The sequence below is a fragment of the Salvelinus alpinus genome, chromosome 12 (assembly GCF_045679555.1).
Source record: "Salvelinus alpinus chromosome 12, SLU_Salpinus.1, whole genome shotgun sequence".
Taxonomy (NCBI): domain Eukaryota; kingdom Metazoa; phylum Chordata; class Actinopteri; order Salmoniformes; family Salmonidae; genus Salvelinus; species Salvelinus alpinus.
The window spans coordinates 50,158,390-50,185,107 of record NC_092097.1 but is presented as its reverse complement, the minus strand read 5'-3'; the positions used below and the strand labels follow the sequence as shown (position 1 = coordinate 50,185,107).

Genomic DNA, 26,718 nt, shown 5'->3' with positions numbered 1-26,718 from the left:
AAATCATACTGGTCCCCTGTGGGAATCAAACCCACAACCCTATCATTGCAAACACCATGATCTACCAACTGAGCCACATCATCACAAACCACTTGATGTGTCAATGTACTCAATTACTGTATTGTGCATTGTTTATTGTCATGGTGATAGAAAGTCTACAGGTACGAACCTAGATGACCAGCCTATGTACAATATAGTAAAGTATATTCACATTAAGTGGTTTTTAAGGATGTTAAATTAATACTGCACAAAAAGTGTTTCTTTCCACCATGTTATTTGATCAAGAAAAATATTTAATTTGATATGGATGTTTTGTGTCTTTGCCCATAACTTTGCACCTTTTGATGTAAATGTTTGAGGACAGGGTTTTGTTCTTTCTGGATTCCGTTGGAATGACATCACAGAGAAAGAGACAGGGTTTTGTTCTTTCTAGATTCCGTTGGAATGACATCACAGAGAAAGAGACAGGGTTTTGTTCTTTCTAGATTCCATTGGAATGACATCACAGAGAAAGAGACAGGGTTTTGTTCTTTCTGGATTCCGTTGGAATGACATCACAGAGAAAGAGACAGGGTTTTGTTCTTTTTGGATTCCGTTGGAATGACATCACAGAGAAAGAGACAGGGTTTTGTTCTTTCTAGATTCCGTTGGAATGACATCACAGAGAAAGGGACAGGGTTTTGTTCTTTCTGGATTCCGTTGGAATGACATCACAGAGAAAGGGATAGGGTTTTGTTATTTCTGGATTCTGTTGGAATGACATCACAGAGAAAGATACAGGGTTTTGTTCTTTCTAGATTCCGTTGGAATGACATCACAGAGAAAGAGACAGGGTTTTGTTCTTTCTGGATTCCGTTGGAATGACATCACAGAGAAAGAGACAGGGTTTTGTTCTTTCTGGATTCCGTTGGAATGACATCACAGAGAAAGAGACAGGGTTTTGTTCTTTCTGGATTCCGTTGGAATGACATCACAGAGAAAGAGACAGGGTTTTGTTCTTTCTGGATTCCGTTGGAATGACATCACAGAGAAAGAGACAGGGTTTTGTTCTTTCTGGATTCCGTTGGAATGACATCACAGAGAAAGAGACAGGTTTTTGTTCTTTCTGGATTCCGTTGGAATGACATCACAGAGAAAGGGACAGGGTTTTGTTCTTTCTGGATTCCGTTGGAATGACATCACAGAGAAAGAGACAGGGTTTTGTTCTTTCTGGATTCCGTTGGAATGACATCACAGAGAAAGGGACAGGGCAACAACTCTTATATTTCCAACTATTGAATCCTGCAATATACTGTTCTTAATTATACAACTACCTTTTTTGCCAAAGTAGAGATGCTGAAAATATGTTTTTGACTGAGCTACATACAGTGGGGCAAAAAAGTATTTAGTCAGCCACCAATTGTGCAAGTTCTCCCACTTAAAAAGATGAGAGAGGCCTGTAATTTTCATCATAGGTACACTTCAACTATGACAGACAAAATGAGAAAAGAAAATCCAGAAAATCACATTGTAGGATTTTTAATTTATTTATTTGCAAATGATGGTGGAAAATAAGTATTTGGTCAATAACAAAAGTTTATCTCAATACTTTGTTATATACCCTTTGTTGGCAATGACAGAGGTCAAACGTTTTCTGTAAGTCTTCACAAGGTTTTCACACACTGTTGCTGGTATTTTGGCCCATTCCTCCATGCAGATCTCCTCTAGAGCAGTGATGTTTTGGGGCTGTTGCTGGGTAACACGGACCTTCAACTCCCTCCAAAGATTTTCTATGGGGTTGAGATCTGGAGACTGGCTAGGCCACTCCAGGACCTTGAAATGCTTCTTACGAAGCCACTCCTTCATTGCCCGGGCGGTGTGTTTGGGATCATTGTCATGCTGAAAGACCCAGCCACGTTTCATCTTCAATGCCCTTGCTGATGGTATGCTTTGTTACTTTGGTCCCAGCTCTCTGCAGGTCATTCACTAGGTCCTCCCGTGTGGTTCTGGGATTTTTGCTCACCGTTCTTGTGATCATTTTGACCCCACGGGGTGAGATCTTGCGTGGAGCCCCAGATCGAGGGAGATTATCAGTGTGTCTTCCATTTCCTAATAATTGCTCCCACAGTTGATTTCTTCAAACCAAGCTGCTTACCTATTGCAGATTCAGTCTTCCCAGCCTGGTGCAGGTCTACAATTTTGTTTCTGGTGTCCTTTGACAGCTCTTTGGTCTTGGCCATAGTGGAGTTTGGACTGTGACTGTTTGAGGTTGTGGACAGGTGTCTTTTATACTGATAACAAGTTCAAACAGGTGCCATTAATACAGGTAACGAGTGGAGGACAGAGGAGCCTCTTAAAGAAGAAGTTACAGGTCTGTGAGAGCCAGAAATCTTGCTTGTTTGTAGGTGACCAAATACTTATTTTCCACCATAATTTGCAAATAAATTCATTAAAAATCCTACAATGTGATTTTCTGGATTTTTTCCCTCATTTTGTCTGTCATAGTTGAAGTGTACCTATGATGAAAATTACAGGCCTCTCTCATCTTTTTAAATGGGAGAACTTGCACAATTGGTGGCTGACTAAATACCTTTTTTCCCCACTGTATATGAGCAGTAGATGAGAATGTAGTATCAGTAGACAAAACATGAACCTGAACTAGTATACTGTTCTCTCTCTTCAGCTATGTGACAGCCTCAAAAATTATACCCCTGTGTAAGGGTCTGCAGCGAATCACAGCCAGCCGCCAGAGAAGCAAATGTAACCACAGGACATGTGACAGAGTTGATGGACACCCTATGTTCATCAATGGACAGAAAGGTCCACAGAATGGAATATAATCACGTGCTATCAGAAACCGCTGCACTTGACCCCAGGTTTAAGAAGTTAGCCTTCAGTGATGCCAGAGCGATTGATGAGGCTCTTCAAAGATTAACCTCAGCACCAGGGAGAAACAGCCCCAGCAATCAGCTGGCTCAGGCACCAGGGCAACAGGAAGAAGAGGGATCAGATGGAGCAGAAGCACCAGCAGTAGTGCCACAAACGTCTGCTGTTTGGATGCTGTTTGACGAGAGAGCAACTGGGGATGCAGCACGAAGGAATCCCTCAGCAGATGCCATAATGGAGGTCCGATCCTGTTTGGAGGAGCTCCTCCTCCAAAGATCTGCAGATCCTCTGAGCTGGTGGAAGAACAAGGCCTCTGTCTACCCACAGCTTACTAAAGTCATGACATGGAGACTCTGCATAGTGGCCACATCCGTTCCCTCTGAGAGGGTCTTCTCGAAAACGGGACAAATAATTACTGAGAGAAGAAACTGCATCAGCCCCTCGAAAGTGAGGCAGCTTGCATTTCTGAATGCAAATCTCTCATAAAAGCAAAATATGGTCAGCATTGCTGTGTGCTGCTGGTTATAACATGGCAATAAAGAAGAGAGAAAAGAGGGACCAGTTTAATGTTTTAAGTGGGATGCTGCAGTTTTGCACATTGTTATTTATTTTTCTTTGATATGGTGCAATATTATATTATTATGTTGTTCAGATTGTATTCGTTTTGAAATGTTACATTTATATGTACTTTGTTTATATACATTAAAAAAGTTATACTTTAAATGCACATATGTAATAGCATCCTTATTTTTTACAGTTATTTAAATTTGTGGGATGCTGCAGTTTTGCAAATTGTTATTTATTTTTCTTTGATATGGTGCAATATTCTATTATGCTGTTCAGAATGTATTCATTTTGAATGGTTAGATTTATATGCACTAAAGTTGTATTTTAACTGCAAATATTTAATAGCATTCTTTTTCATAACAAACCAATGCATTTTTAAATACATTGTGGTTAAGGTAGAGTATGATTTCGTTTAATAATTTAATTAGAATTGTTTTAACACCAATCATAGTCAAACTATCGCAAACTGTTTGACTTGAAAAAATACAAGGCATATTTTTTTTAAAGAGCCGTTTGGGAGCCAAAAGAGGCGGCTCTTTTTTGTGAGCCGAGCCAAACGAGCCGGCTCACTGAAAAGAGCCGGAATGCCCATCACTAATTCGGCGAATCTAACCATACAATTTCAAAGAAAAGCTTACTAGGGCACTTACTCAATTCGTCATTCGTTCTTTTTACAGCACCAAACACAACATTGAGTGTTCGTGAGTTCAATGTAATTTGTATCAGGGCAAAAATTATGATACAGCGCTAACATTTGCATCGGAAGTCAAGTCATTGTGGGAAGTCAAGTCATCAATCCGCTTGCTTTCTTAATTTAATTTAATAAAGGGTTTCCACTAGTAACCATCACCACAAAGTCAAAATTGGCTGTTAAAACAAAAATGTTATTTTTGGTCTTCATTTAAGGTTGGTGTTATGCATACGGTTAGCAGCATGGTTAAGGTTAGGGATAGGTTTAAAATAAGATTTTAAGAAGATAAATTGTAGAAATAGGCGGGGTTTATGACTTTGTGGCTCTAGTAACTACAGTAGGGCCTACCCTGGGAAACGTCGCCCTCTACTGTAATTTATTTTTACAATTTACATTTTAGTAATTTAACAGACGCTCTTATTCAGAGGTATACAATTAGTGCATTCATTTTAACATAACTAGGTGAAACAACAAAGTATTTATCAGCAAAGTCAGTGTTAGTGGAAAAGGGACAAGTGTTTTGTTTGTATTCCTAAAAATAAAATACATACATTGAGGGGGTCGTCATGGGAGCCGTGCGAGTTATCTGAAGATAGGAGAAAGCTTGTTCCACAATTGGGGTCCCAGGAAAGAGAAGAGCTTTGACTCGGCTGAGCAGGAGCTGCCCTCCTGCAGGGATGGGTGGGCCAAGAAACCAGAGGTGGCGAAACGGAGTGCTCGAGTTGGGATGTAGGGTTTGAGCATGGTCTGACGTAAAGAGGGGCAGTTCCCCATTCTGCACCGCAGGCAAGCACCAGGGTCTTGAAGATGATGCAAGATTCGACGGGGTAACATGGGGGAATTTAGGAAGGTTTGATGGCACATGCGGGGAGTCCAGCCAACAGAGATGTGCTACACCCACGATAGCTACTGTGATTATTAATATTTGACCATGCTGGTCATTTATGAACATTTGAACATCTTGGCCATGTTCTGTTATAATCTCCACCCGGCACAGCCAAAAGAGGACTGGCCACCCCTCAGAGCCTGGTTCCTCTCTAGGTTTCTTCCTAGGTTTTGGCCTTTCTAGGGAGTTTTTCTTAGCCACCGTGCTTCTACACCTGCATTGCTTGCTGTTTGGGGTTTTAGGCTGGGTTTCTGTACAACACTTCGAGATATTAGCTGATGTACGAAGGGCTATATAAAATAAACTTGATTTGACTTGATAATATATACGGGAGATTACAAATGCCTGGATTAGGACCTGCACCGCTTCCTGTGTGAGGAAAGGTTGTGCTCTACGGATGTTGTAGAGCATGAAAATGTTTTTACCAAGAGATAATCTAACCAAAATGAGATGAGAGATTACAAAAAATGAGACAATGGAATGAAGTTGGAAATTATATTAAGGTCTATAACATGCAAAATGAGATAAGAGAAGAAGAAAAATGAGAGAGTGGAAAGATTCTGACAAATGAGTAAATTAAAATGATCAAATGAGCCTACAAGAGACATAATTATATTTTTCCTCAACAAACAGAACTTTACAGATCTCCAACACTTGATTGTAATTAGAATTCCATGCCGATGTAACAATACAGGTTCACAATACAAAACAAAGATATTTATAACTACCCCAAGATAGTTCATCTGTGCCGTTTACAGTGGGAACAAATTAAGCATAGTGGGCAGAACAAGCAAGGAGGTGGGCAAAGCCAAACACGAGCTAGCAAGATCCTATTGGCGCGTTGTAGCGTGTATTTGCATGTTTCTGTTAGGGGACGCCTCATCTGTAGAGTGCTCGTGTGCACAAACAATTCGCCCTTGCACTCCCTTCTAACCAACGCAATTTTGTAAAACTTTGGTAAAGCGTCAACTTTATAAATGTTAGTATACTGTGTTCGTAACAGAGTTTAGTTTTGGGAACAGAAAAATTGATTGAGATCAGATGTTTCATCAATGATAAAATTAGAAGACTGTCAGCCCAGTTTCACCTAGTTCCATCCTCTCTCACTACCCGCGACTAGACTTTCTCTCACTACCATATTTGATGGTGAGAAAAGGTTCTAAACGGATGCTTCAGCTTCATAGCCCCTCTGATGTGTCTGGGTTTCCCCTTCTGTCTGTGACACCAATGCATCATCATCATTTTTGGTTTCTAAGAACACAGTGGCCTACATCATTCTTAAATGGAAAAAGTTTGGAACCACCAAGATTCTTCCTAGAGCTGTCCTCCCGGCCAAACTGAGCAATCGGGGGAGAAGGGCCTTGGTCAGGGAGGTGACCAAGAACCCGATGGTCACTCTGACAGAGCTCTAGAGTTCCTCTGTGGAGATGGGAGAACCTTCCAGAAAGACAACCATCTCTGCAGTACTCCACCAATTAGGCCTTTATGGTAGAGTGGCCAGACGGAAGCCACTCCTCAGTAAAAGGCACATGACAGCCCGCTTGGAGTTTGCCAAAAGGCACCTAAAGACTCTCAGACCATGAGAAACAAGAATCTCTGGTCTGATGAAACCAAGATTGAACTCTTTGGCCTGAATGCCAAGCGTCACATCTGGAGGAAACCTGGCACCATCCCTAAGTTGAAGCATGGTGGTGGCAGCATCATGCTGTGGGGATGTTTTTCAGCGGCAGGGACTGGGAGACTAGTCAGGATCGAAGCAAAGATGAACGGAGCAAAGTACAGAGAGATCCTTGATGAAAACCTGCTTCACATCACCCAGGACCTCAGACTGGGGCGAAGTTTCACCTTCCAACAGGACAATGACCCTAATCACATAGCCAAGACAACGCAGGATTGGCTTCGGGACAAGTCTTTGAATGTCTTTGTGTGGCCCAGCCAGAGCCCGGACTTGAACCCGATCAAACATCTCTGGAGAGATCTGAAAATAGCTGTGCAGCAACTCTCCCCATCCAACCTGGCAGGGCTTGCGAGGATCTGCAGAGAACAATGGGAGAATCTCCCGAAATACAAGTGTGCCAAGCTTGTAGCTGTAATCGCTGCAAAAGTTGCTTCAACAAAGTATTGAGTAAAGGGCCTGAATACTTGTGTAAATATGATATTTCAGGTTTTTATTTTTAATAAATTAGCAAAAAAAAAAAAAAAAAAGTTTTTGCTTTGTCATTATGGGGTATTGTGTGTAGATTGATGAGGGCAAAAAAAAAATTGAATACATTTTAGAATAAGGCTGTAACCTAACAAAATGTGGGAAAAGTCAAGGGGTCTGAATACTTTCCGAAGGTACTGTAGATAGATAGATAGATAGATAGATAGATAGATAGATAGATAGATAGATAGATAGATAGATAGATAGATAGATATTCCCAAGCATCTAATAACGTCTCTCCATTGGTTGATGAGATTAATGTGTGGGAGCCAATCAACTGTATTGGTTGACCCTCTGCCATACAGTTCCTCCTGAAGGACCTGAAAGATGAAGCCGTCAAGCCCAGTGCTGAAACAGCTTCAAGTGGCCTGACTCAGGATCTAAACATGGGCTGTGATGCCCATAATGACTGCTGTTTCCACCCTGCTCTGAGCTGGTAAGGATTTTGCATCAGTTCATTTTGTGTAGAAAGAGATAGCAAGGTGCTAAATCAGGCCTATAGACATAGTCACTGTAGGATGTCATTACTTAGCAATTTAACCAAATACAAAATAGCCTACATATTGAATGATTGTTTTATGCTTCAGCTACAGTATATGTGGAATGTGCATCAGTTGAGGCTCCTTCCATCTCCTGTACAGATTGGGAGCCCAGTGCCTCCACCATCTCCTGCCTATGGGAACATCTCTTGGCATTCAAAAAAATTTGACGTCTCACCTACTAGTGACCTGGTCTCTGAACTATAATTTGATTTTGATGAGGAATTCAAACCTCGACAGAAGGATAGTTTGTCCATCATTTCTGATTACCACCTCACCAGAACCACACAGGCAGGTAATGCAACGGACGTCAAGATCAACGGTTCCTCCATTTATGTTCATATCACACGGCAAGAGAGGAAGAGACCGTCTGCTTCCAAGGCCTCTGGAGACTATTTGTATAGGGATAGAAAAACACAACAATAGCCTGCTATGCTGTTATTCACCACTATTACTCTAGGCCATTACTCAAATGTTGCTCACCAGATTTGTATAAGCTAGATTTAAGTTTTTGTTTATTTATAATCTTTTTTAACCTTTTTTAAACAGGAGAAGTACCTTCCAGCATATAAAACATTCAAACCCAAGGATGAGCTGAGCGATGGTGCAGGTACCTGCAAGAAGCAGCCACTAGAAGGCAGAGGGGAACGTAGACGTTCTCAGCCAAGGGGAAAATACCTTCCTTTCAATCTACTGCATCTGATCACCCCTCGTGGTTCAGCCATGTTTAGACAGCCTCACCTTGGTGTTATTGGAGAACCCCTCGTGGTTCAGCCCTGTTTAGACAGCCTCACCTTGGTGTTATTGGAGAACCCCTCATGGTTAAGCCATGTTTAGACAGCCTCACCTTGGTGTTATTGGAGAGACCCTCGTGGTTCAGCCATGTTTAGACAGCCTCACCTTGTTGTTATTGGAGAACCCCTCGTGGTTCAGCCATGTTTAGACAGCCTCACCTTGGTGTTATTGGAGAACCCCTCGTGGTTCAGCCTTGTTTAGACAGCCTCACCTTGTTGTTATTGTAGAACCCCTTGTGGTTCAGCCATGTTTAGACAGCCTCACCTTGATGTTCATTGGAGAACCCCTCATGGTTCAGCCATGTTTAGACAGCCTCACCTTGATGTTCATTGGAGAACCCCTAATGGTTCAGCCATGTTTAGACAGCCTCACCTTGATGTTCATTGGAGAACCCCTCATGGTTCAGCCATGTTTAGACAGCCTCACCTTGATGTTCATTGGACAGACCCTTTATTAATTAAACAAATGTTATTTATTTGTGTATTTATTTTTCATCAATGAAAAGCGTGCACTATTTCCTCATAAATAAGGGGTGTAATATTAAACTACAACCAACAATCGTTAGAAGTCTTATAGAAAATACAATGAAATGTACAGCTGTGACGACATTTATCTCACGCCTCCCGAGTGGCGCAGTGGTCTAAGGTACTGCATTGTAGTGCTAGCTATGCCACTAGAGATCCTGGTTGAGTCCAGGCTCTGTCGCAGCCAACTGCGACCGGGAGACCAATGGGGCGGCGCAAAGTTGGATATAATTTTTGGTATATTTGATTACATTAAAAAGTCATCATCCAGAAGAGGTATGGCACCTTTGGTAGGGTTGGGTTATGTCCAATTAGATTGACTGCATTGGTATTACAAATCAATGGAAATCTGTGATTGCTACATCCATTTTTGGACTTTTAAACTCATGACATATAGACATTGATTTATTTCGAGATCCATTTAATCAACAAACAATAAGATTTTAAATATATATTTTAATGACAGGCAGACTAAATAAAATAATAAAATAAAAAAATAAAATGAAATTGCCAACATCATGACAGAAAAAATATGTTTCTCAATCATATTCAGTTTTTTTTCATAATTTTCTTAGTAATTACAGACATTTTCATGAAGTTGTTTTTATTTACAATTACAAAAGCTTACATTGAGGCTACATACATGATTACACATGATAAAATAATAAAACTGTTTAAAAGGTAGCCCATGGTCAGCACACTTATTGAAATCCGGCACTGCATACCCCTAACTGGATACCATCTGCATCCACAATACAGTATATACAGTACGATGTTGGTGAAAACGCACTTTGGCTCTTTGGTGATGAAATGTAACATATCCTTAGCATTATATCAAAAAAGTTGGATTTGTACGTAATACATTCGATAATGAGCACCGAGCTATGTTGGCATAGCCGTGCAGGTTTCTTTTAACAACTTTTGAGGATTTTACATGTTGTGGTCGTCATCTTTAAAGTTGTTTCCGCGGGTCACAAAAATCTAAATTAGCATGACACAAACTGAATTAAATGTTAAAAGGCTTTGAAAATTAAAATGTTTGGTATACGCTCAGTGGCGTGTATTCATGAATGCCAAGGGAAGCAAGGCTTCCCCAAATATTTGACCAATACATCGTTCTTCTCTCTGTGTTTTCATAATTTTCCTTCAATTCGCAAGTGGCTGAATCTCACCGGAGAAATCTCATCTGAGTGAGGGAAACAGCGCCCCTCTGTCTCAGTATGTATCGCCCATGTATCTGATGCTGTCTGGAACAAAAGAGTATAACATGTTGACGCTGTAGCAATTGATTAATTGATGCCAGCAAGCATTTGGCCTCCCTTGATTTAAAAAAAATTATAATTAGCCAATCATCGTTGAGCTAAGCTCAACTGTGGGTTGTTCTGGTGCAGCAAAACGCCCCCCAAGGGAGGCCAGTTTAGATTTGGCTTCACACCAATCAAATCAGATCTTCTGGATCACTTGTGTTGATGTACTGCAGTAGCTAGCTTGCTAAATTGGCCCTTTCCTAAGCCATGGATGGAGATGTGGATTTAGACTTGTGGTTTTGACTTAATTCTCTGTACAGGCCAATTCTGATCTAACCATAAATGAATATGTTGTGCCACTGGCCTGAGATGATTTAAGTTCAATATGTAGCCTAGATGTAGTCTAGTAGGCTCACATTAACTAGCTAGCTAACTTAGCTGGTTCATTGTTGCCCATGCGAGGAAGTTAGGCTAGCAAGCATTTTAGCTAGGTAGCCTATGACAACAAAACTAAAAGTGTACTGTATGACAGAGCCCTAGACCGTTGTGCCAACATGAAAGTGAGGAGGATGGCATTGGCGTTCAACTAGTCTACCAGTAGGGGGAGTCCACATTTTTTGTTTTACTTCCATGCGCACACACACATACATACACACAGACTGACAGAAATCAATACCATGGACAGCCACATGATATTTAGCAACATTGATTGGACTAAATCGTTTTTGGTATCTTTAAGTTTGTTTTCAGAGTATTAAACTAAGCATATATAGCCTTGTTGATTTGATGATGTTTAAATGTTTAAGTTGAAATGGTGCTGAAATAGCAGACGCAGGGCTCTTTTTGTCTTTGTACTGACTTGCGGTAACTTGCGGTAACATTAACTTGCTTGACTATAATGCAGGTGATATAACTGTTTGTTGCATGCAATATTTGCTTTGTGGACTTCACTGGACAGATGTTGCTCTCCGGTTTTGTGAAACAAACGTATGTGTAGTTGAATTTATTCCGCCACTGTGTGACTGTTGTCTTTTTGTTGTCACGGGCCTTATTGTATATCACGGTGGCGTATGAACGAATGGGTTATAGAGCAAACAACGCAATTATCACAACGTAGGTTGTAATATGACTTTTTTACTTTCTTGGCTTGCTCAGGGGTTTTGCTCAGGGATTTTACCCACTTGCTTCTGGTACACGCTCAGTGAAATCTTCAAAAAATAACAGGAAATTCAAATGAATATGAAAAGCATATACTAAAATATGAAAATACAACATGTCTTCTCAAAATCGATATCCATCTTACCTCTAAATAGTTTTTTGTCCCAATGGGAAAGTGAGCCTGTCAGGTAGCCGGTAGCCCAGAGTCCAGCCTAGCTGATCCAATGCAATTTTCCTGATTTTTAACTTTTTAGATTTTTTTCTCTGGCATCCATTGATTTAGTCACCGTAATTCTGGCCATCCTACAAGGGTAAAAACTCCAATAACTTGTGAACATATTATGATAAAGATATGAGGTTTGGACCATTTGTTTTCTTAGAGGATTATCTACACAATTAACATATTATTCTACCCATTTGTCAAAAGATGCGATTTTGACTTAACACCCTATATACAGTACATATGAAGGGGGGCAATCAGACAGTAGAATGACGTCATGGCCTTTCTGGAGCCCGTGTGATTGTTGGTCACAATATAGATGCTCTTTACTGCTCGTTACTGCGGACAGTCAGATCATTCCTTATGATGTCATTCACTGGAGAACAAGAAAGTGTGGGATAATGGTTAGGACAGTGTGTAACACATAGGCCTGTAGTACTTCTAATGGTGTACTGCCAGTTTACAAATCGCATTGACACTTATGCTCCACAAGGTGTCATATCACTGTTTTTTCCTAGCAACCACAGGCAGAGATCATCTTTGCAACAGGTACTCACTTTATTTGGTAGTGCTTCCTGTTTCTGTACTACATAAGATCAAATGGAAACTTTTCTCTAGAATGTACAGATGTATATGTGTTTTCCGACACCTACAGTATAAGCTAACCAAGGGCATTGTTTCCATGTTAAACCACATTCTGTAGCAAACTAACTATTATAATGTGTCAGCCCTGGGTTCAAATACACATGTATATGAGTATCTGGTATTTAAAATACTTTTTTCTGTGTATTTGAGCATTTTCAAATACACAGTCCAAAACAAGTACTCTTATTTGAGTATTGGAATGGTAATTTGTAAAAACGAAATAGTCTACCAATTTGTATTTGAGAGTATTTTCAAATACTTATTTCAAATACTATTTTAAAATACCTGGGTTAAATGCATGGGAGTGTATTTGGGTCAGTGTATTTTAGTATTTTCAAATAAGTGAAAGTGTATTTCCAAAAACATTAACAGAATTGAGCTTTTTCTTGGTTTCTTTTTAATGAATTTTAATGGTTATATATTGTCATTGATGTGTTAATAAAACAGAATGAATAAATTATACTGTAATGTATTATACTTTAACGTATTATACTCAAACATATGGCCTTTTTCTTTTTGCCTAATACAGTCCTCACCATATTTGAACAGTAAAGCAAACATTTTAATACTAACAATTAATACTTTTTTACTCTCCAGCATTTTAGATTTGAGATGAAATTATGAATATGAGGTCACAGTACAAGTTTGTACTTGGTATAGTGATTGCATGCAATGGATATGGGATCAAATATACTTCTGAGTACTTCTTTAAGTGAATTTGTCCATGTACTTATGACTTCTCCAAATGGGAGGACTAGATACATGAAGTGCTTTTACTTCTAAACGGTAAATCAGATATTTATGAAAATTGCCTCAAATAAAAGGTGACACGCTGTACTCTTGATCTCAAATCCAAAATACTGGAGTATAGAGCCAAAATGTAAAATGTTAGCTTCACTGTCCAAATATATATGGTGAGAACTGCATGTCAATTCTGTCCAGATCACATGCTCAACTTCATTTTATTTACCTCTGAAAAGCAATGAATCATAAATGAACACACAAGGTAACAAGCCTCTGCAATAATCAACACAATACACAAATAACTAGACGTAATGGCAGACTTCTACACAACATGTAGAGTTTAGTCATGACGAAGGCTTGCTAAATCGTCATTATTTGGATGCCAAAGCACATTTAGCGACTAGGGGAGTCTAATTGTATCCATTCTGAAATGATCGATAGCGTGTACTCTCACTGACCTTGCCAGGCTTAGTGTCGGTTCACACACAGATCAACAACTTCAGCTGGCTTTTAGCTGGGGACTATTTAAAGCTTTGACCCACATAGCTAGACAAGCATGGGAAAGGGAGCATCCACAAAAAAAAGTGTTACTCTGAATCCCATATCAACCCCTACACCCTTCCACCCTGCCTCCTGGGTCATATGTGTCAAACTCATTCCACGGCAGGCCGAGTGTTCACCCTTGTACTTGACACGTACAAGTACAAGAGTGTCCACCCTTGTAGTACAAGAGTGTCCACCCTTGTACTTGACACGCTAATTAGTGTTACAGGTTTCGGTTTTTCTATTTTCGAGGTAGCACATTAGCACGTAGGGAGCACTGATTTGTGTCACCTTGTTAGTAAGAATGTGTTACACCTGTGCTGGCTTGTCCATCTCGTTAGTCGGAAGGTGTTTCACCTGTGCTGGCTTGTCCATCTCGTTAGTCGGAAGCTGTTTTACCTGTGCTGGCTTGTCCATCTCGTTAGTCAGAAAGTGTTTCACCTGTGCTGGCTTGTCCATCTCGTTAGTAGGAAGGTGTTTCACCTGTGCTGGCTTGTCCATCTCGTTACATCGTTACATCTCTTGTCCATCTCGTCACACACACGCAGCGCCGACAGAGATGGCCGCCTCGCTTCGCATTCCTAGGAAACTATGCAGTATTCTGTTTTTTTACGTGTTATTTCTTACATTGGTACCCCAGGTAATCTTAGGTTTTATTACCTACAGTCGGGAGGAACTACTGGATATAAGAGCAACGTCAACTCACCATCATTACGACCAGGAATACGACTTTCCAGAAGCGGATCCTCTGTTTTGTCCACCACCCAGGACAATGGATCGGATCCCAGCCGGCAAACCAAAACAACGTTGCCGTAAAAGGGACAGACGAAGCGGTCTTCTGGTCAGGCTCCGGAGACGGGCACATTGCGCACCGCTCCCGAGCATACTACTCGCCAATGTCCAGTCTCTTGACAACACGGTTGATGAAATCCGAGCAAGGGTGGCATTCCAGAGAGACATAAGAGACTGTAACGTTCTTTGCTTCACGGAAACATGGCTCACTCGAGACACGCTATCAGAGTCGGTACAGCCAGCTGGTTTCTTCACGCATCGCGCCGACAGAAACAAGCATCTTTCTGGTAAGAAGAGAGGCGGGGGGGGTATGCCTTATGATTAACGAGACGTGGTGTGATCATAACAACATACAGGAACTCAAGTCCTTCTGTTCACCTGACTTAGAATTCCTCACAATCAAATGTCGACCGCATTATCTACCAAGAGAATTCTCTTCGATTATAATCACAGCCGCATATATTCCCCCCCCAGCAGACACATCGACGGCCCTGAACAAACTTTATTTGACTCTATGTAAACTGGAAACCACATATCCTGAGGCTGTATTCATTGTAGCTAGGGATTTTAACATGGCTAATCTGAAAACAAGACTCCCTAAATTCTATCAGCATATCGATTGTGCTACCAGGGCTGGTAAAACCCTGGATCATTGTTATTCTAACTTCCGCGATGCATATACAGTGGGGAGAACAAGTATTTGATACACTGCCGATTTTGCAGGTTGTCCTACTTACAAAGCATGTAGAGGTCTGCGTTCTGAGCCCTCTCCTGTACTCCCTGTTCACCCACGACTGCGTGGCCATGCACGCCTCCAACTCAATCATCAAGTTTGCAGACGACACTACAGTGGTAGGCTTGATTACCAACAACAACGAGACGGCCTACAGGGAGGAGGTGAGAGCCCTCGGAGTGTGGTGTCAGGAAAATAACCTCACACTCAACGTCAACAAAACAAAGGAGATGATCGTGGACTTCAGGAAACAGCAGAGGGCACACCCCCCTATCCACATCGACGGGACAGTAGTGGAGAGGGTAGTAAGTTTTAAGTTCCTCGGCGTACACATCACGGACAAACTGAATTGGTCCACCCACACAGACAGGGTGGTGAAGAACCTCAGGAGGCTGAAGAAATTCAGCTTGTCACCAAAAGCACACAAACTTTTACAGATGCACAATCGAGAGCATCCTGTCGGGCTGTATCACCGCCTGGTACGGCAACTGCTCCGCCCACAACCGTAAGGCTCTCCAGAGGGTAGTGAGGTCTGCACAACGCATCACCGGGGGCAAACTACCTGCTTTCCAGGACACCTACACCACCCGATGTCACAGGAAGGCCATAAAGATCATCAAGGACAACAACCAGCCGAGCCACTGCCTGTTCACCCCGCTATCATCCAGAAGGCGAGGTCAGTAAAAAACAGCTTCTATCTCAAGGCCATCAGACTGTTAAACAGCCACCACTAACATTGAGTGGCTGCTGCCAACATACTTACTCAACCTCAGCCACTTTAATAATGGAAAAATTGATGTAAAAATGTATCACTAGCCACTTTAAACAATGCCACTTAATATAATGTTTACATATCCTACATTACTCATCTCATATGTATATACTGTACTCTATACCATCTACTGCATATTGCCTATGCCGTTCTGTACCATCACTCATTCATATATTTTTATGTACATATTCTTCATCCCTTTACACTTGTGTGTATGAGGTAGTTGTTGTGGAATTGTTAGGTTAGATTACTCGTTGGTTATTACTGCATTGTCGGAACTAGAAGCACAAGCATTTCGCTACATTCGCATTAACATCTGCTAACCATGTGTATGTGACAAATAAAATTTGATTTGATTTGATTTAGTCAGAAGGTGTTTCACCTGTGCTAGCCAGGTGATATTTAAGAGTAGCTGGCCCAGTGCTCCAGTGGAGCTTGAGAGATGTTGGGAAAGCTATACTTCACGGCAGCTGAGGTGCAGTTTCGAGCTCAACCGTTTAAGTTTGAAAGAAGGCTGATTTTTGTTATTATCCCTGTTTGTTTCGCTCCATATTCTTTTTACTCCCTGTTGTTGTGGGTTTTTCTTTTAGTTTGTCTTTTCGGGAGGCCTAGTGGGCATGGGTGTCTTTTAGAACCCCTTACTAGTGGCTTTGCCAACATTCAGTGGGCACCCACATGGGTGCCTTTTCAGAACCCCTTTTTGTTATGCTTTGGTAGTCAAAATGTATTTTTCTTTGTTAGTTCCCTTTGTTGTGAGCGACACTGAGTTTGTCTTGTGGGAACGTAACATTAGTAAGGAACTCCCCTCACCTGGTTGTTTAGGTCTTAATTGAAAGGAAAAATCTCAAACCTTCAGACACCCCAGTCTAGGTACTTGTAGATTTAAGAGAACTGAATAAGTGTAAGCAACACCCTGGTAACTCCCTCTTGCCCTCTGATACACTAAGTGGAATTGTCACCATATTACTAGCTAGGTTTCCATCCAATTGGCAACAGAGTTTCATGTGAATATCAAAAATCTGCATAAAGAAAATATGCACATTTTCCCACCAGTGGTTTGTTTCCACCAAGCGGACTTGTGTATAAAAATCAGTGCGTGATGACATAGTGCACACAAAATGTACTTTTTCGCTTAAGTTTTCAAGTACCAAATAGAAATCTGAAGTTCAAAGTGTTTCCATCACATTTTGTCACAAACTGTTGTGTTAAATAGTAAATGTCTCTACTCTAGTTTTGGCATGTGCTCTCTAGCCAACAGCTCACAGATGCAGTGTGGGTTGGCTAGTCTACATGATGAGACTATTATGGATAATTATGGAATATTTTTATTTGTCAAATGGCAGTCAAGCATTGAATATGTCATCAGAATCAAACCCTTGATATTTATTGGAAAGGAGCATCAAGATCACCGTGCACTTTTACCACCCTGTGAAGTTCATCATAACTTAATTAATACAGTGGCTTGCGAAAGTATTCACCCCCCTTGACATTTTTCCTATTTTGCTGTTTGGGGGGTTTCTATCATTTGATTTACACAACATGCTTACCACTTTGAAGATGCAATATATTTTTTATTGTGAAACAAACAAGAAATAAGACAAAAAAAACTGAACTTGAGTGTGCATAACTATTCACACTCCCAAAGTCAATACTTTGTAGAGCCACCTTTTGCAGCGATTACAGCTGCAAGTCTCTTGGGGTATGTCTCTATAAGCTTGGCACATCTAGCCACTGGGATTTTTGCCCATTCTTCAAGGCAAAACTGCTCCAGCTCCTTCAAGTTGGATGGGTTCCGCTGGTGTACAGCAATCTTTAAGTCATACCACAGATTCTCAATTGGATTAAGGTTTGGGCTTTGACTAGGCCATTCCAAGACATTTAAATGTTTCCCCTTAAACCACTCGAGTGTTGCTTTAGCAGTATGCTTAGGGTCATTGTCCTGCTGGAAGGTGAACCTCTGTCCCAGTCTCAATTCTTGAGGTTTCCCTCAAGAATTTCCCTGTATTTTAGTGCCATCCACCATTCCTTCAGTTCTGACCAGTTTCCTAGTAGCGCCGATGAAAAACATCCCCACAGCATGATGCTGCCACCATCATGCTTCACTGTGGGGATGGTGTTCTCGGGGTGATGAAAGGTGTTGGGTTTGCACCAGACATAGCGTTTTCCTTGATGGCCAAAAAGCTAAATTTTAGTCTCATCTGACCAGAGTACCTTCTTCTATATGTTTGGGGAGTCTCCCACATGCCTTTTGGCGAACACCAAGCATGTTTGCTTATTTTATTCCTTAAGCAATGGCTTTTTTCTGGACACTTCTGTAAAGCTCAGCTCTGTGGAGTGTACGGCTTAAAGTGGTCCTATGGACAGATACTCCAATCTCCGCTGTGGCGCTTTTCTCTCCTTCAGGGTTATCTTTGGTATCTTTGTTGCCTCTCTGATTAATGCCCTCCTTGCCTGGTCTGTGAGTTTTGGTGGGCGGCCCTCTCTTGGCAGGTTTGTTTTGGTGACATATTCTTTCCATTTTTTAATAATGGATTTAATGGTGCTTCGTGGGATGTTCAAAGTTTCGGATCTTTTTTTATAACCCAACCCTGATCTGTACTTCTCCACAACTTTGTCCCTGACCTGTTTGGAGAGCTCCTTGGTCTTCATGGTGTCGCTTGCTTGGTGGTGCCCCTTGCTTAGTGATGTTGCAGACTCTGGGGTCTCTCAGAACAGGTGTATATATACTGAGATCATGTGACAGATCATGTGACACTTAGATTGCACACAGGTGGACTTTATTTAAATAATTCATGTATGTGACTACTGAAGGTAATTGGTTGCACCAGATCTTATTTAGGGGCTTCATAGCAAAGGGGATGAATACATATGCAGGCACCACTTTTCAATTTTTATTTATTTTTTGAAACAAGTAATTTTTTTCATTTCACTTCACCGATTTGGACTATTTTGTGTATGTCCATTACGTGGAATCCAAATAAAATATATTAAAATTACAGGTTGTAATGCAACAAAATAGGAAAAACGCCAAGGGGGATGAACACATTTGCAAGGCACTGTATGTAGCCTAATAAACTGCATAGTTTCCCGAGTCGTAGTCAGGGGACCACACACCAAATCATTGCATGACTCCAAGTTTACTTCGGTTATTATATCAATATTTGGCATGAAGGTGTTTCCACCACCATTTCTCGCATAATGCATTTTACCGAAACAAAAAGATCACACCATGTCGAACGAACAAATGATCTCTCTGCATTTCAAAAATGATAATGAAACTTCCTGTTTCCATCACAGCTGTCATGATTTTTTTTATACGTTGTGACTTTACTCACATACGAACTGTGGATGGAAATGTGGTTACTCATAGCTATCCAATCTTTCAAAAGGATACTTCGGGATTTTGGCAATAAGGCCCTTTATCTACTTCCCCAAAGTCAGATGAACTCATGGATACCATTATGTCCCTGTGTCCAGTATGAAGGAAGTTAGAGATAGTTTTGATAACTACCGTTAACGAAATGCCTGGAAGTCTATGGGTATCTATGCTAACACAACCTCAAACTGTACGCAAAGACATACACATGGTATACATAAGTTCATCTGACTCTTAGGAAGTAGATAAAGGGCCTCATTGCCAAAACCCCCGAATCTAGTGTTGGGTCTAGGAATTGATGTGATGCTGAGGGATTCAGAGTAGAAGACCCTATCCCTCCTCTGTCAAGGCCCAAAGGCTGGGGCAGTTTATAATGGGAGGCTACTGCTGGCACACATTCACATACTGACCGTTTTCACATGTGCTCTACACACACACAAAAAAATGAAGGTTCCTCAAGGGTTCTTTGGGAAGGGTGATGGTTCTATGTGGAACCCTTGTTGCACTTCAATGGTTCTTTAAAGTTCATAGAAGTTTTTTTTGCTATTTTAGTGATAATGTATGGGAGGTGGCTTACTTGAATATTTTGTTGCATGGTTTGCTCACAGCTCTTTTTGTGCAACCTCGAATGAGTGTGTCAATCCAGTTTACCTCAAGTGTTGTGTTATGCCATTACATATTACATATGACTATGGCCAGTGACGGTGTCTTGTGGTTATTTATAGATCCATTCTCCATAAAGGTTCTATAAATAACCATAAAGAAGGGTTGTAACCATTGCAAAACCCTTTTTTGGTACTATATATAACCTTTTTTAATGGTTCATTATAGAACCTTAGGAAAAAGGTTCTTTACAGCACCATACAGGTTCCATTTGGAACCTTATGAGCATGGTTCCTTTATTGAACCTTAAAAACAGGATTCCGCTATGGTTGCAAGACAAAGAACCCCTATCTGGTACTATTTAGAACGTTTGTTTGTGTGTGTATATGTTCTGTTTCTGTTTGTTCATCATCTGTATCTCATTAGTACGAACTGTAGTCAAGCTTAGGGATATGACTGAATGAGTTTCCTCTTTCAAACATATCAGAGTCTCTTTGAAGATGTTGCTGTGCACTGTATATCAGTATAGTCCATCTCAAGTTCCAGCATCAATAACCATTTAACCATACACATTGTCACGAATTCAAAACAACAAGTTAGAGGAGCCTGGAGTACAGTACGTTTCTGCAGTATCCAATATGTTTTGTACTAACTCACCATCATCCAGATAGGCTTGGTTCAGGTTTTCTTGCTTCGCTGTCACCTTCCCAGGGACTGGCCCACTCTGGCTCCCTGTAGCGGCTGGACCTCTCTGGGTCAGGATGTGGCTGTGTTGTGGTGGAGACCTGCTCAAGACAGGCACCACCGTGTGCATGAAGCCCTGGTACTGGCCTTCTGAGGAACAGGCCTCTGGCGAGTCACCAACCTTCCATAATGAAGCTGCAGCCTGGTACCCATCACCCACCATGGTGGCGTGCTGGTGTTGGGCCAATGGGACAGCTACGTTGACAACACGCTGATTGGTGGCCGAGCGAGAGGGGTGGAAGGGTTGGGACACTTGGCTGGAGTAGTGCTGGGTATAGGACATCTGAGATGGGGAACCACTGTGGATCATCACTGGGTGGTGGTTCATATCTTGATACAGGACAGGGGTGCTTCCCAGGCTTCGGCTTTTACTGGGGTAATAGACAGATGAGTCCTGTGGTTGATAGGCATTGGGATCGTGATGGCTTGCAAGCTGGCAGGATGCCAAGGATGTCATGCCAGCCACTATGTGGCTATTAGGGTTGAGATGGCTACTGGGGGTGTGGTGGTAGGACTTGGATGACATTCCTAGGATTTGGGAGACAGCGCAGCCCAGCTGGCCAAACTGGAAGTCATCTACGGGTTCCGTTTTAATGGCGGGAACTGAAAAGGACATCAAATCTAAATCAGATTTTGGATTATAATTAACAGTTGGTGCTCAAAACAAGTTAAAGGGATAGTTCACACATATTTAAAAAATGACACATTGTCAATATGTAACTTGGCTGAACTATTGCTTCAACTAGTAATCAATCCGATAGTGATGAATTGTGCAATGTAAGGTGTGGCCGTATCCAGTTCTAATGATGACTAAAAGATGTAAGGATAGAGCAAGGATGGACTCACCGGTTAAAGGAGTGTAGGTGAAGTGCTGCGCCTGACTGCGTTTTCTCCTCCCGTTGATCACATAGAAATTGACTTTAGCCGCGTGATGAATGGTGGGATCTCGATACGGAGGGATCTCCACAAACAGCATGCTCTAGATATAACATATGGTGCAGATGAACGTCAATCAGTCATTTGTCATAGAGAGTATCACTGGGCGACGGTAAGGACATATCTATACTAAGACTGTATGACATCATGTAGAAGAACATTGACAAGGAAAAGTACACTGTTAAAATGAAGTGCTTTGTAACACCACAACTAGTGGCAACTGAGCTACCACCAACTTGAAGGAGACAAAACCATATCTTTGCTGGAGTATTGAAACACATCCTCCTGAGATGTTCTGAAACATTACATGGTGTGTTGTAACACCACTTAATCAAGTGTTGTGCAACACCTTGCCAGGGACTGGCAGCACTAACAGAAAACATTGAAAACACTATTTTGGTGTTTCGACTCCTGTTTAGTGCAGAATTAGATATCTTCTATTTTGGTGTTGTTTCCACTCTCTAAAAGCTTCTGAACACCATTATGATATTTTAAGTCCCATTTAGGGCAAAATTAGATCCCTTTTTATGAAGTGTCTTAAAGCTTACATTTTTGGCCGGCATTGTCAAGTACAGTGTTCAAACAACCAGCACTAGCTGGAGGTTGAACTGCAAGAATAGAATGTCGGTTTTGATATGCGTTCATCATGGCACAACAAGCTTCATACTAATATACTTTTTTCCCCTTCAAACATGCATACAACATTGTTTGAAAGAATCAAAAAGTCAACTTATTTTTTTATTACACACAATCATGTGGCAAGATAGGAAAAGCAAGGTGATTAAAACCAAAGACTTCCAATGAGTTCAATCCCTCAATGTTCTCTCTCAGTCTCGTTGGTTATCCTCATGAAAGAAATTGAGCAACTGTCATGACTTCCGCCGAAGTTGGTCCCTCTCCTTGTTCGGGCGGCGTTCGGCGTTCGACGTCACCGGCCTTCTAGCCATCGCCGATCCACTTTTCATTTTCCATTTGTTTTGTCTTTGTTTTACACAACTGGTTTCAATTCCCCAATTACATGTTCATTATTTAACCCTCTGTTTTCCTCATGGTTTTTGTGCGTGTTTGTTTATTGTAAGTTCGGTCCGATGTTTGTGGGCTTGGTGTTACTTCATGTATTTAGAATTTTTGAGTCAAATTCCTTTTGTTACTCATCTCTGCTGTCCTGCGCCTGACTCCTCTGCACCAGCTACACCCAGATCCTTACAGCAACATATTCATTTGGATGTATTCTAACATTATTTTAGTAAAATTAAATTAACAAATCATTTATTTATTTTAATTTTAATTAAAACATATTTTAACACTTCATTGAGTCAGTTATGAAATGACAGAGGGGATACAGATACAGTGAGGGAAAAAAGTATTTGATCCCCTGCTGATTTTGTACGTTTGCCCACTGACAAAGAAATTATCAGTCTATAGTTTTAATGGTAGGTTTATTTGAACAGTGAGAGACAGAATAACAACAAAAATATCCAAAAAAATGCATGTCAAAAATTTTATAAATTGATTTGCATTTTAATGAGGGAAATAAGTATTTGACCCCTTCTCAATCAAAAAGATTTCTGGCTCCCAGGTGTCTTTCATACAGGTAACGAACGGAGATTAGGAGCACACTCTTAAAGGGAGTGCTCCTAATCTCAGTTTCTTACCTGTATAAAAGATACCTGTCCACAGAAGCAATCAATCAATCAGATTCCAAACTCTCCACCATGGCCAAGACCAAAGAGCTCTCCAAGGATGTCAGGGACAAGATTGTAGACCTACACAAGGCTGGAATGGGCTACAAGACCATCGCCAAGCAGCTTGGTGAGAAGGTGACAACAGTTTCTGTGATTATTCGCAAATGGAAGAAACACAAAAGAACTGTCAATCTCCCTCAGCCTGGGGCTCCATGCAAGATCTCACCTCGTGGAGTTGCAATGATCATGAGAACGGTGAGGAATCAGCCCAGAACTACACAGGAGGATCTTGTCAATGATCTCAAGGCAGCTGGGACCATAGTCATCAAGAAAACAATTGGTAACACACTATGCCGTGAAGGACTGAAATCCTGCAGCGCCCGCAAGGTCCCCCTGCTCAAGAAAGCACATATACATGCCCGTCTGAAGTTTGCCAATGAACATCTGAATGATTCAGAGGACAACTGGGTGAACGTGTTGTGGTCAGACGAGACCAAAATGGAGTTCTTTGGCATCAACTCAACTTGCCGTGTTTGGAGGAGGAGGAATGCTGCCTATGACCCCAAGAAACCATCCCCACCGTCAAACATGGAGGTGGAAACATTATGCTTTGGGGGTGTTTTTCTGCTAAGGGGACAGGACAACTTCACCGCATCAAAGGGACGATGGACGGGGCCATGTGCCATCAAATCTTGGGTGAAAACCTCCTTCCCTCAGCCAGGGTATTGAAAATGGGTCGTGGATGGGTATTCCAGCATGACAATGACCCAAAACACACGGCCAAGGCAACAAAGGAGTGGCTCAAGAAAAAGCACATTAAGGTCCTGGAGTGGCCTAGCCAGTCTCCAGACCTTAATCCCATAGAAAATCTGTGGAGGGAGCTGAAGGTTCGAGTTGCCAAACGTCAGCCTCGAAACCTTAATGACTTGAAGAAGATCTGCAAAGAGGAGTGGGACAAAATCCCTCCTGAGATGTGTGCAAACCTGGTGGCCAACTACAAGAAACGTCTGACCTCTGTGATTGCCAACAAGGGTTTTGCCACCAAGTACTAAGTCATGTTTTGCAGAGGGGTCAAATACTTATTTCCCTCATTAAAATGCAAATCAATTCATAACATTTTTGACATGCGTTTTTCTGGATTTTTTTGTTGATATTCTGTCTCTCACTGTTCAAATAAACCTACCATTAAAATTATAGACTGATCATTTCTTTGTCAGTGGGCAAACGTACAAAATCAGCAGGGGATCAAATACTTTTTTCCCTCACTGTAGGTGGGAGAAACAGACTGAAGGGTTGTAGCAGGGAATTTAACCCCGGTCTTCGGTGTGGAAACGGGTGACGTGTCTATGCCGGAGGCGTTACCGCTAGACCACAGGCTCTGCACCACTTGCATTCATTTTTATTAAGTAGGCCTATATGTTGGTCCATTTAAATTCACCCCAGAATAATTTTTTACATTGTGGCTGTGGTTGATTGAGTAAAATTTGAACTAAATGTACCATCTTACTGCCCCTCCTGTTTCTAATCTGTCTAAATAAAGCGTTGAACAAATAAAGGTGGAATTTCACAAAAAATATTGATATTTAGGCTATAAACTAGTAGCATTTGTAAACTATTGGTTGTATGAGAAAACACCGTTTTTGTGTTTTGATGCTGACTTTTACATGCACCAAAACCGTAAAAAGTGTTTTCACAACACTCTCTTAAAAACACCAATATTCAGGTTGAAGAACCACTTTGGGTGTTTCAGAGTACTTCATTTCTGTTTTAAAGGTTTTTAAATTTAAATTGCTCCGCCATTTCCTGGTTGCTAAAATTCTAATAGTTTGCCTTATTTCAGTTTATGTGACAAAACAAGCAATGCATAGTGTAGAGAATCATTGTACCATCTAAACTGCTGTGAAATATATTTTCAATAACCACAAATATTGTATTTTCAGCTGTTTGAAGCTGGTGTACAAAAACTTAAGAATGGGAAGCATAGAAATAGCGCACATAGAACAGATCTACCGCTCCTTAGAGTTGCGTTCAATGAGAATGATAGATCTTTAACTCACATTTCTATGTGAATTTGGTCGGGTCACCCAAAAAGTTACATATTACAGCGTTAAAACACATTCAGTGTGTCATAACTCTTATATTGGGTTTAGATTGAAACACCCTCCAAACACCAGATCTCATCTTAGGTGCACTACTTCTCATGGTTTCACTACACAGTCATGGTGTTTTGAGACTTTCTATTTTTTTACAGTATAGGAGTTAGCTAGTACTGTTGGTAAAAGTGATAGGACGGTAACTCACTTTCTGGCTCTTGTCTCGGTCCACTGTAGCTTCTGCTTCCCAGATTTGTAGCCCGTCTGAAAGAAAGACAATGCAGTGTACCTTAATCAGGAGGGGAGCAGAGATTGATATGAACAAACCATACAATAAGTAGAGAGGAATATGAAGGTAGGAATGTGAAGGAGGGAGTGTGAAGGCAGGAATGTGAAGGCAGGAATGTGAAGGCAGGAATGTGAAGGCAGGAATGTGAAGGCAGGAATGTGAAGGAGGGAGTGTGAAGGCAGGAATGTGAGGGCAGGAATGTGAAGGAGGGAGTGTGAATGCAGGAGTGTGAAGGCAGGAATGTGAAGGAGGGCGTGTGAAGGCAGGAATGTGAAGGCAGGAATGTGAAGGAGGGAGTGTGAATGCAGGAGTGTGAAGGCAGGAATGTGAAGGAGGGAGTGTGAAGGCAGGAATGTGAAGGCAGGAATGTGAAGGCAGGAATGTGAAGGAAGGAGTGTGAAGGCAGGAATGTGAAGGCAGGAGTGTGAAGGAAGGAGAGTGAAGGCAGGAGTGTGAAGGCAGGAATGTGAAGGCAGCTAGAAACTAGAAATACAATGTATTGTTATTATTTAAAATATAAGTATATAAAACAAGTTAGCTGGTGTATTTACAGTCAAATAGAATCTTTAACATCCCACAAACACTCACCAACAAACACAAGTCTGTGTTGGTAGCATCAAACTTAGCAATTACAAAAACAATTGTCACAATGTTAAGCAAGCATCTGTAAATCTATAATGGTGATGAGGATTTATATGAAAACCCCATATCCACCCCCATGTTCTTCTCAGAAATTGGTACGTAGGCAGTATCAGTAATGATTGCCATTGATCTCTGTTTTAGTATATTCCCATCTCAACGTTTACCTCCTGCTTACAGACCACGTTTTGAGTAAAGTGAGACAGAAACGTCTGTCTGCTTGGAGATGGTATCGATGTTTGTCTAACCACATCCTCTTGCACTAAACCACATGCTAAACAAGAGAGCAGTTTACAAGCTCATAACAGTGCCTTTATTCTGCACCCAGGCCTGGTTACCTAACACCTCTATGTTAGAAGACCCAGACCTTGTTACCTAACACCTCTATGTTAGAAGACCCAGACCTTGTTACCTAACACCTCTATGTTA

At 41.3% G+C, this 26,718-nt stretch overlaps 1 protein-coding gene across 3 annotated transcripts in view; it reads right to left on the bottom strand.

Annotated features, from left to right (window-relative positions):
- Positions 1-9,506: 9,506 nt before the first annotated feature.
- Positions 9,507-26,718, bottom strand: part of LOC139536314 (nuclear factor of activated T-cells, cytoplasmic 2) — a 36,590-nt gene continuing 19,378 nt past the window's right edge. For 2 of the 3 annotated variants that reach the window (XM_071336747.1, XM_071336748.1), the window contains exons 7-10: positions 25,570-25,625; positions 21,494-21,626; positions 20,561-21,250; positions 9,507-12,071 (exon numbers count right to left, since the gene is read on the bottom strand). In XM_071336747.1, coding sequence (XP_071192848.1) covers positions 12,022-12,071; positions 20,561-21,250; positions 21,494-21,626; positions 25,570-25,625 — 929 coding nt within the window. In that variant the 3' untranslated portion in view covers positions 9,507-12,021. The remainder of the gene's footprint in view (positions 12,072-20,560; positions 21,251-21,493; positions 21,627-25,569; positions 25,626-26,718) is intronic. The other variant, XM_071336749.1, reaches the window with a different exon arrangement.